The sequence below is a fragment of the Salvelinus sp. IW2-2015 genome, linkage group LG32 (genome assembly GCF_002910315.2).
Source record: "Salvelinus sp. IW2-2015 linkage group LG32, ASM291031v2, whole genome shotgun sequence".
Classification (NCBI taxonomy): domain Eukaryota; kingdom Metazoa; phylum Chordata; class Actinopteri; order Salmoniformes; family Salmonidae; genus Salvelinus; species Salvelinus sp. IW2-2015.
This window is the reverse complement of record NC_036871.1, coordinates 37,672,550-37,684,532: the sequence shown is the minus strand read 5'-3', so window position 1 is coordinate 37,684,532 and position 11,983 is coordinate 37,672,550. Positions and strand designations below refer to the sequence as shown.

The 11,983-nt window shown below is 44.5% G+C and overlaps 1 protein-coding gene across 1 annotated transcript in view; it reads left to right on the top strand.

The window, feature by feature from the left end:
- LOC111957052 (kelch-like protein 24) overlaps window positions 1–11,983 on the top strand; it is a 60,776-nt gene that overhangs the window by 24,943 nt on the left and 23,850 nt on the right. The window contains exon 5 of the mRNA XM_023977773.2: window positions 1,207–1,325. Within this exon, the coding sequence (XP_023833541.1) occupies window positions 1,207–1,325 (119 nt within the window). The remainder of the gene's footprint in view (window positions 1–1,206; window positions 1,326–11,983) is intronic.

Here is an 11,983-nt window from a genome sequence, read left to right as displayed (position 1 = left end):
GAGAGAGAGAGAGAGAGAATGTATTCTGTCAGAGCTTGCTAGCAACATGTCTGCAACCTGATTGGCTTAGCTACACGTTGTTGTTGCTTCTCGCCAAGGAGAAGAGAGAAAAAAAACTGTTCCTTAAAGTACATGTTTGCCCAGAGACAGGGAGTAGAGAATCATCCAACTGCTGCTTTATAAAGAACAAAGAGATCCTGTTTCTCTTTTATAGTGTTGTAATAGGCCAGGGTGTGTGTCTGTGTGTGTGTTTATGTGTGTGTTGTATTTGAAAGCCCTGTAATTTCTTATTTTTTTAAAGTCAGGTTGCGTGTGTGTTTTTGTTTGCTCAATGTCAGAGTAGACTTTGATCAGCAGGATTACCCATAAAGCCTAGCTCAAATGTTTTACTTAGATTAGACAGTGTCCGCTGTGCCTTACTAAATGTGACCTTGACATTTGAGCCCAAATACATAACCCATGCACAGTTTGGATGTTGTTGAAGATCAACTTATTCTATTTATGAAGACATGTTTTTATTAGATCACTTTGGATTGAATTGGCACCAAGGACTGAATTTAGGAATGATTCTGGTTTTGGGTTCTGCTCTCAGGCAATACAGTTTTCAGATGCGTAAAAACAGCCAAAGAAAACAATGACAAGACAACAAAATTACAAAGTTGAAACCCTGGTGTAGCAGAGGTGGTTTGGTGAACTGTACTGTCATATAATGAGTCACCTTGCCTGAGACCTTTGTGCTATACCTCCCAGTGTTAATGTCTAGGCTTTAGCTGAGTAGGCTAACACCGACCAGAGTCACAGACTCCAGGCTAACGGACTCCGGGCTAACGGACTCCGGGCTAACGGACTCCGGGCTAACGGACTCCGGGCTAGCAGACTCCCCGGACTAGCAGACTCCCCGGGCTAGCAGACTCCCCGGGCTAGCAGACTCCCCGGACTAGCAGACTCCCCGGGCTAGCAGACTCCCCGGGCTAGCAGACTCCCCGGGCTAGCAGACTCCCCGGGCTAGCAGACTCCCCGGACTAGCAGACTCCCCGGGCTAGCAGACTCCCCGGACTAGCAGACTCCCCGGACTAGCAGACTCCCCGGGCTAGCAGACTCCAGGCTAGCACCAACCAGAGTCACACAGACTCCAGGCTTACACGACCAGAGTCATACAGACTCCAGGCTAACAGTGTTGTGTGTGTCTGCGTTTGTGTGTTCCAGGGGGTCGTATCAATGGCAGAGACGTGTGGATGTACAACTCCCAGCTCAACCTGTGGATCAGAGTGGCTTCACTCAACAAGGGACGCTGGAGACACAAAATGGGCGTCCTACTGGGGAAGGTAAGCAGATTACCTAACCCCCCTTTATTTACTCATCTTCCTGTTTGTGTTCATTGTCCCCATGTTGAAATCTGGGAGGGGACTGTGGATCTGTCTCCGTCTGTTAGTACGTTCGTACGTTCGTCACACGCCATATCTCAGACAGCACTGGCCCCATTTTGACAAAACTTGCGTGAATGATGCATCTTGCCATAGAGATCCGGCATTTACAAAATTACACMGATTGGCCAGATGGTGACGCTACACCAAGCGATTGAAAATGCAAACTTTGAAAGATCACACCCCTCACTGTTTGACCTAAAAGTCATGACATTCGGTACATAGGTCCCTCTCCTCACAAGGAACACATTTGCATCAGGGGTCCTATAAGATCGCATCAGGGGTCCTATAAGATCCGCCATGATGGATTGTCCTCCATTTAGAATGTTTAGAAAAACAATTAAAACTCTACTCTTCTGGCACCGAAGGACCGATCATTACAAAACTTGATATGTGGCATCTATGGACAAAGGACCCTCAATGCAATAATTTCCAGACTAGTACCTAAAACAACATGGCCACTATTGATCAATAAACATTTATGTGGGCGTGGTCTGGCACATAAATGCATATAAATCAGTCAAGGATATTTGTATTGTAACACAATTTGGTACACATGTTGCAAACACTGTCAAGACTCAACATATGCAAGAACATTCATATCGACCACACGGTGGAGCTACAATGGAAACATGTTTTGTTGCTGTCATTATAGTCTAGTTTGAATTGTTGTCACTAATTGGTTAATTGGCCCAAGGGCTCCATCATTCTTGGGGGACTGTTACCTTGTTTTTTGTTATCGTTATTCATTATTCACTATGTATTCTTTATATATCCATTATCGCTCTCAATGCTGGGCAAAGTACATATATATGATCTTAATTGGATCACTCTTTTGTTGCTGAGAATTCCTGGGGTCCAAAAATAGAAAAGAGGGCCTAGAGAGCTGCCCTGCGGTACACCACACTACACCACACCCTATATGTTTGGCATTAGAGAAGCTTGAAAAGCCATAAAACATATGTTTCTCAACAATAGGTTATGGTCAATAATATCAAAGGCTGCACTGAAATCTAATAGCACAGCTCCCACAATCTTCTTACTATCAATTTCTTTCAACCAATCATCAGTCATTTGTGTCAGTGCAGTACATTTTTTWAAACTTATCTATTGTTTTCTTAACACTTTTCTTAAAACTGCATTGTTGGTTAAGGGCTTGTAAGTAAACATTTCACTGTCAGGTGTTGTATTCGGCGCATGTGACAAATACAATTTGATTTGATTTTAAGCTGATATGTCTGTTGTTAGAACCAGTAAAGGCTGCTTCACCACTCTTGGGTAGTGGAATGACTTTGGCTTCCCTCCAGATGAGCCTCATGATTTACATAAATTAACTGAAAACACGCAATAACACATAGCAGTATTAACAGTTAATGTATTAACAGTTATTAACATATTTACAGTCTTGCACTTTTAATGTAGCCTAATTTTGCCCAGCTAATAGCCTAACCACCAGTCAAGCAACATTATGGATTTAACATCCTGTTGCTGCAGGATTATTTTGCTGCGACAATACTGGTCAAATTAAGATCCTACATCTGTAAGCAGGTGATCTCCCTGTACCTCTCAATGGGATAATTTAGTCCTATTTTAAAACTAGAAGGATGCATCCTTACTTTATCCCCTTCCTTGAATCACTTATTTGACATGATTGAGAAATTGTAGCAATATTGAACATTTGGACATACAGTTGAAGTCGGAAGTTTACAGTCGTGGCCAAAAGTTTTGAGAATGACACATATTCATTTTCACAAAGTCTGCTGCCTCAGTTTAAATGATGGCAATTTGCATATACTCTATAATGTTATGAAGAGTGATCAGATGAATTGCAATTAATTGCAAAGTCCCTCTTTGCCATGCAAATGAACTGAATCCCCCAAAAACATTTCCACTGCATTTCAGCCCTGCCACAAAAGAACCAGCTGACATTCATGTCAGTGATTCTCTCGTTAACAGGTGTGAGTGTTGACGAGGACCAGGCTGGAGATCACTCTGTCATGCTGATTGAGTTTGAATAACAGACTGGACGCTTCAAAAGAGGGTGGTGCTTGGAATCATTGTTCTTCCTCTGTCAACCATGGTTCCTGCAAGGAAACACGTGCCGTCATCATCGCTTTGCACACAAAGGGCTTCACAGGCAAGGATATTGCTGCCAGTAAGATTGCACCTAAATCAACCATTTATCGGTCATCAAGAACTTCAAGGAGAGCGGTTCAATTGTTGTGAAGAAGGCTTCAGGGCGCCCAGGAAAGTCCAGCAAGCGCCAGGATCGTCTCCTAAAGTGATTCAGCTGCGCGGGATCGGGCACCACAGTACAGAGCTTGCTCCGGGAATGGCAGCAGGCAGGTGTGAGTGCATCGCACGCACGGTGAGGTAAAGACTTTTGGAGGATGGCCTGCGTCAAGAAGGGCAGCAAAGAAGCCACTTCTCTCCAGGAAAAACATGAGGGACAGACTGATATTCTGCAAAAGGTACAGGATTGGACTGCTGAGGACAGGGGTAAAGTCATTTTTCTCTGATGAATCCCCTTTCCGATTGTTTGGGCATCTGGAAAAAAAAGCTTGTCTGGAGAAGACAAGGTGAGCGCTACCATCAGTCCTGTGTCATGCCAACAGTAAAGCATCCTGAGACCATTCATGTGTGGGGTTGCTTCTCAGCCAAGGGAGTGGGCTAACTCACAATTTTCCTAAGAACACAGCCATGAATTAAGAATGTACCAACACATCCTCCGAGAGCAACTTCTCCCAACCATCCAGGAACAGTTTGGTGACGAACAATGCCTTTTCCAGCATGGTGGAGCACCTTGCCATAAGGCAAAAGTGATAACTAAGTGGCTCGGGAACAAAACATCGATATTTTGGGTCCATGCCCAGGAAACTCCCCAGACCTTAATCCCATTGAGTACTTGTGATCAATCCTCAAGAGGCGGGTGGACAAACAAAAACCCACAAATTCTGACAAACTCCAAGCATTGATTAGCAAGAATGGGCTGCCATCAGTCAGGATGTGGGCCAGAAGTTTATTGACAGCATGCCAGGGCGGATTGCAGAGTTCTTGAAAAAGAAGGGTCAACACTGCAAATATTGACTCTCTGCATCAACTTAATGTAATTGTCAATAAAAGCCTTTGACACTTATCAAATGCGTGTAATTATACTTAGTATTCCATAGTAATATCTGACAAAAATATCTAAAGACACTGAGGCAGCAGACTTTTGAAAATGTATATTTGTGTCATTCTCAAAACTTTGGCCACGACTGTACATACACCTTAGCCAAATACATTTAAACTCAGTTTTTCACAATCCCTGACATTTAATCTGAGTAAAAATTCCCTGTCTTAGGTCAGTTAGGACCACCACTTTATTTTAAGAATGAAATGTCAGAATAAAGTAGAAAGAATGATTTATTTCAGCTTTTATTTCTTTCATCACATTCTCAGTGGTCAGAAGTTAACATACACTCAATTAGTATTTGGTAGCATTGCCTTTAAATTGTTTAACTGGGTCAAACGTTTTAGGTAGCCTTTTAGGTAGCCTTCCACAAGCTTCCCACAATAAGTTGGTGAATTTTGTCCCATTCCTCCTGACAGAGCTGGTGTAACTGAGTCAGGTTTGTAGGCCTCCTTCCTCGCAAACGTTTTTTTTCAGTTCTTCCCGCAAATGTTCAATAGGATTGAGGTCAGGGCTTTGTCATGGCCACTCCAAATATGTTACTTTGTTGTCCTCAAGCCATTTGCTACAACTTTGGAAGTATGCTTGGGGTCATTGTCCATTTGGAACACCCATTTGCGACCAAGCGACCAAGCTTTAACTTCCTGACTGATTTCTTGAGATGTTGCTTCAATATATCCACATAATTTTCCATCCTCATGATGACGTCTATTTTAAGAATTTCACCAGGTCCTCCTGCAGCAAAGCACCCCCACAACATGATTCTGCCACCCGCGTGCTTCACGGTTGGGATGGTGTTTTTTTGGCTTGCAATCCTCCCCCTTTCTCCTTCAAACATTATTGATGGTCATTATGGCCAAACAATTCTATTTTGTTTCTTCAGACCAGAGGACATTTCTCCAAAAATTACAATCTTTGTTCCCATGTGCAGTTGCAAACCATAGTCTGGTTTTATGGCAGTTTTGAGCAGTGGCTTCTTCCTTGCTGAGCGGCCTTTCAGGTTATGTTGATATAGGACTTGTTTTACTGTGATATAGATACTTTCTTGTACCTGTTTCCTCCAGCATCTTCAGAAGTCTTTGCTGTTGTTCTGGGATTGATTTGCACTTTTCGCACCAAAGTTCGTTCATCTCTTGGAGACAGAACGCGTGCTCCTTCCTGAGCGGTTATGATGGCTGCGTTGGTCCCATGATGTTTATACTTGCGTACTATTGTTTGTACAGATGAACGTGGTACCTTCAGGTGTTTGGAAATTGCTCCCAAGGATGAACCAGCTCGTGGAAGTCTACAATTTTTTTTATGAGTCTTGGCTGATTTCTTTAGATTTCCCATGATGTCAAGCAAAAGAGGCACTGAGTTTGAAGGTAGGCCTAGAAATAAATCCACAGGTACACCTCCAATTGACTCAAATTATGTCAATTAGCCTAACAGAAGCTTCTAAAGCCATGACATAATTTTCTGGAATTTTCCAAGCTGTTTAAAGGCACAGTCAACTTACTGTATATAAACTTCTGACCCACTGGAATTGTGATACAGTGAATTATAAGTGAAATAATCTGTCTGTAAACAATTGTTGAGAAATTACTTGTGTCATGCACAAAGTAGATGTCCTAACCGACTTGCCAAAACTATAGTTTGTTAACAAGACATTTTTGGAGTGGTTGAAAAACAAGTTTTAATGACTCCAACCTAAGTGTATGTATACTTCCGACTTCAACTGTAGCATTTGTACATAGAGTAAGTGCTACTGAATGTGTGTGTTAATGAATTGGTATACTAGCAATGCCAGATGTTTTCCCTAACTACTAAGCCAAACTGCTTGCCGCTACTGTATGGTACAGTAGGTATGGTAGCTGGCAGCAGTTAATTAGCAGTTAGGGAAGGTGTCTGGCATCGGGTGTATCCATGCAAACAGTCAATTAGAGTGTCTGCCAAGAAGAGAGAAAAAAACGTTACAGGAAGACAAGCAAACGTTATCTGGAAAATCAACTTTTGTGACAGAGCTGTAACTGTATTTTCGCTTGGCTGATGAAACAGTGCAACATAGTTTCAGAAGGATCGACATGTTTCGCAATCCTGCTAGATTCTTTGGAAATTAACACGTCTTGATTGTTAAAGGAAATTCCCACATTATGCTTACCTGGCCTAGTTTGAGTATCAGTCTCTTTGGCACATGACATGGAGTACAGGGAGTGGATTATCTAAAGAGACTGCCACTCAGGCTATACCTGGCCTGACTATAACCTGAGGAATCACACGACTCTGAGTGCTTTAGGTGACAAGCCAAATTTCTTCAGCCTTCTTCAGCCTCCTTTCTTCAGAAGGCACTGTTGCGCCTTCTTCACCACGCTGTCTGTGTGGGTGGACCCTTTCAGTTTGTCTGTGATGTGTACGCCGAGGAATTAAAACTTTCCACCTTCTCCACTACTGTCACATGTGGATAGGGAGGTGCTCCCTCTGCTGTTTCCTGAAGTCCACGATCATCTCCTTTGTTTTGTTGACGTTGAGTGTGAGGTTATTTTCCTGACACCACACTCCGAGGGCCCTCACCTCCTCGCTGTAGTCCGTCTCGTCGTTGTTGGTAATCAGGCCTACCACTGTAGTGTCGTCTGCAAACTTGATGATTGAGTTGGAGGCGCAGTCATGGGTGGACAGGGAGTACAGGAGAGGGCTGAGAACTCACCCTTGTGGGGCCCAGTGTTGAGGATCAGCGGGGTGGAGATGTTGTTTCTTACCCTCACCACCTGGGGGCGGCCCGTCAGAAAGACCAAGACCCAGTTGCACAGGGCGGGGTCGAGACCTAGGGTCTCAAGCTTAATGATGAGTTTGGAGGGTACTATGGTGTTAAATGCTTAGCTGTAGACAATGAACAGCATTCTTACATAGGTATTCCTCTTGTCCAGATGGATAGGGCAGTGTGCAGTGTGATGGCGATTGCGTCGTCTGTGGACCTATTGGGGCGGTAAGCAAATTGGAGTGGGTCTAGGGTATCAGGTAGGGTGGAGGTGATATGATCCTTGACTAGTCTCTCAAAGCACTTCAGGATGACAGAAGTGAGCGCTACGTGGCGTTAGTAATTTAGTTCAGTTACCTTAGCTTTCCTGGAACAGGAACAGTGGTGGTCATCTTGAAGCATGTGGGCACAGCAGACTGGGATAGGGATTGATTGAATATGTCCGTAAATACACCAGCCAGCTGGTCTGCGCATGCTCTGAGGACGTGGCTAGGGTTGACGTCTGGGCCGGCAGCCTTGCGAGGGTTAACACGTTTAAATGTTTTACTCACGTTGGCCACTATGAAGGAGAGCCCACAGGCTTTGTTAGCGGGCCGTGTCAGTGGCACTGTATTATCCTCAAAGCGAGCAAAGAAGTTGTTTAAGACGTCGATGTCCGCAACGGTGCTGGTTTTCTTTTTGTAATCCGTGGCTGACTGTAGACCCTGCCACACACGTCTCGTGTTTGAGCTGTTGAATTGTGACTCTACTTTGTCTCTATACTGACGCTTTGCTTGTTTGATTGCCTTGCGGAGGGAATAGCTACACTGTTTGTATTCAGTCATGTTTCCAGTCGCTTTGCCATGATTAAAAGCGGTGGTTCGCGCTTTCAGTTTTGCGCGAATGCTGGCATCAATCCACGGTTTCTAGTTAGGGAAGGTTTTAATAGTCACAGTGGGTACAACATCACCAATGCACTTGCTAATAAACTCGCTCACTGAGTCAGCGTATACATCAGTGTTATTGTCTGATGCATCAGACAATAACACTGATGTATACGCTGACTCAGTGAGCGAGTTTATTTGCAAGTGCATTGGTGATGTTGTACCCAGTCCACGTGATCCAAGAAATCTTGAAGTGTGGAATCCAATTGGTCAGACCAGCGTTGGATAGACCTGAGCATGGGTTTTGAAGAGGGTGTATTATAGTAGAATGAGAACGAGTGTATATACAGTAGTTGTCCACTTCCTGGATGTGATGTGTCATTGGTCAGCCACAGGCAGAGAAAAAAAGGTTAGTCATGTCCTCTCCCTCCATTCTCTTAATAGATGTACCCTCTCCTTAATAGGTGTCCACTCCCGCCATCCTCTTAATAGGTGTCCCATCCCCTTTATAGGTGTCCCCTCCCTCCATTGTCTTTATAGGTGTCTCCTCCCCTTTATAGGTGTTCCCTCCCTCTATCCTCTTAATAGGTGTCCTCTCCCCTTTATAGGTGTTCCATCCCCTTTATAGGTGTCCCCTCCCCTTTATAGGTGTTCCCTCCCCTTTATAGGTGTGCCCTCCCCTTTATAGGTGTTCCCTCCCCTTAATAGGTGTTCCCTCCCCTTTATAGGTGTCCCCTCCCCTTTATAGGTGTTCCCTCCCCTTTATAGGTGTTCCCTNCCTTTATAGGTGTCCCCTCCCCTTTATAGGTGTTCCCTCCCCTTTATAGGTGTTCCCTCCCCGTTATAGATGTTCCCTCCCCTTTATAGGTGTCCCCTCCCCTTTATAGGTGTTCCCTCCCCTTTATAGGTGTTCCCTCCCCTTTATAGGTGTTCCCTCCCCTTAATAGGTGTTCCCTCCCCTTTATAGGTGTCCCCTCCCCCATCATCTTAATAGGTGAGCTGATTCCTAAAGCAAACTGCCATATCTGGTTTGATCCAATCCAGCTGTTTCACCATGTCTCACTCTTCATCCCAGCTAAAACCATGACCTTTACTTGCATCTTGCCAATGTGAAGTGAATTGGAGTGAAACAAATGTAACAGTGGGTCCAATTTATTAGTATGTGTTTCCTCTGTGCCTAGTGGTTTTCATTAGTGAATACCTCATTGGATCAGACTGTAAGTCTGAATGTATTGTAATGTTTTTAAAATTGTATAAACTGCCTTAATTTAGCTGGACCCCAGGAAGAGTAGCCTTGGCAGCAGCTAATGGGGATCCATAATAAATACAAACTGAAAACCTGACTGGTTCTCAACAGTGTCCTATTATAGTGAAATAGAATGACAAGCTGATTGGAAACCATATCTGCCCTGTTGTTTTAACCATGCCTTTGTTTTTAAAGTATGTACTTTAATTGCTCTGGTGTGTTAGTTTCAAGGGTTACGTCACTGTATAACACTGGTGTGTGTGAGTGTGCGTGCGTGCGTGTGTGTGTGTGCGTGGGCACGCGTGTTTGCATGTTGTATAGCTGGTTACTTCATTGTATTGTGGTGAGCCGTGCCTGTAGGGTGTTGTCATAATAAGACCAATGCAGACTGGCCTCATTCAGGCCTTGTTGAGCCAGAGAAAGGCTGTTTGCGCAATTGCTGGAAATCACAACACACCGCCCATGTGATGCCTTTACTGACAGCCCATGTTGCACCAATTCAGCCCAAATTCTTCCAAGGACCTTGTAGAGATGTGTGTGTGTGTATCGGATTCATGACATCTTCTGAGTTTACGGCCTGCTTTCTCTGACTCAGGCTATTCAAATGTCCATTTGTCATCTAGACATTTAGTCAACATTACTAGAGTACCAGGTAATAACAGCATTCTTACACTAGTGGCAGGACCCTTATCCTTTTTTCTGTTTTTCTGTTGTTTCTCTTTTCGTCTCTCTTTCCCTCTTTTTGTCCGTCTCTCTCTTCCTGACCAGATCTGAGAGGGAGCTTGTTTGATGTCCTTAAAGATTCTGTCTATTCAACAATAATGTTTTTACTGTAGCTCTGTACCTTAGTAAAGGGTTTGAACCATCGTAAAGAAAATGTATTTTTACACCCTTTCTATCCTGTTTTAAAAAAAAATCTCTGCTCCCCCTTATCTCAAGCCCTGTATCTCTTCTGCCGTTATGGTTTTCCCGTATGTTTGTTCCTCTTCTCCAAAGGCTGTCTGGATGAGTATAATGCTGTGTTCTTAGTAATTTCCTCTTTATATTTTTGTTCCTGTTGCTAGAGGGCTGGAGCCACCAACTTCCCTGCTGTTACTGTCCTGCTGTAAGCTGTTATTTTACAGTTCTCCAAAGAGGAGTTATATAGAGATCCAATTGAATACATTGTGCAGACTGATTGGCATCACATACCGTTTTGAGCTGACCCTTGGATGGCATTGTAACCCAATAAACTTGATATAAATTATACACACAGAGAGACACACAATTGTAGGAGCTGTGCGTCGTGTCTGCAGTCCAAATGGCACTCTTTTCCCTATGTAGTGCACTACTTTTGACCAGAGCCCTATGATCCTATGGTCAAAAGTAGTGCACTAAATAGGGAACAGGGCACCATTTTGGACACTGTCCCCTAACTTCCTGCTGGACGGGTTTCCTGCCAGAGATAGTAATGTAGGTCAGCTCTTGTTTTGCTCTCTCTGGAACATGCTGTGCCCAGCCACGGCTGTCCTCCTCTCTACCACGGATGCTGCACTGTGTTGGACATGCTTAACTATACTGGATCAGAAGTCCCCACAACAATGATAAATAAACAAAAATTCTACCAACTGGGGACATTTTGTTTGTTTGTTTCGAGGGGGTTTAGGGGTTAAGTTTAGAATTTGTGTTAGTGTCAGGAGTTAAAGGTTAGGGTTAGTGGTTAAAGGTTAGGGTTAAGTTTAGGTTTTGGGGTTAGGGTTAGGTGAAGGATTAGGGTTAGGGGTTAGGGAATGTAGGATTCTGAATGGGAATCAATTCTGTGTCCCCACAAGGTTAGTTAAACAATACTGTGCCCACAACGAAAGAGAGATTGAGAGGAAGGGCAGGGCTGGATCCCTCTTCCCCTCTCTGAGGACAGACAAACAGGCTTTAGGGCTGAGAGGAAGGGGGTGGAATCCCTCTTCCCCTCTCTGAGGACAAGACAAACAGCCTTTAGGGTCTGAGAGGAAGGGCAAGGGCTGGATCCTCTTCCCCTCTCCTGAGGACAGACAAACAGCCTTTAGGGCTGAGGAGGAAGGGCTGATCCCTCTTCCCCTCTCTGAGGACAGACAACAGCCTTTAGGGGTCTGAGAGGGAAGGGCTGGATCCCTCTTCCCCTCTCTGAGGAACAGACAAACAGCTTTAGGGTCTGGAGGAAGGGCCTGGATCCGCTCTTCCCCTCTCTGGAGGACAGATCAACAACAGCCTTTTAGTGGTCGTGGAAGAGGGAAGGGAGGCTTGGGATCTCTTCCCCTCTCCTGAGGACAGACAAACAGCCTTTAGGGGCTGAAGAAGGAAGTGGCAAGGGTTGGGATGCCATTCCCCCTCCCCTCTCATGCGCACTCACTACACTCACCATAAAACACCTCACGATCGCCTCGAGTAAACACACCACACAGCACCACACACACAGCACACACACACACACACAGTGGTCATCCACAGCACAGCACACAACCACATCACAGCCACACACAGCAGCACACAGCACACACACACACCACACACAGCAGCATCACACAGTAG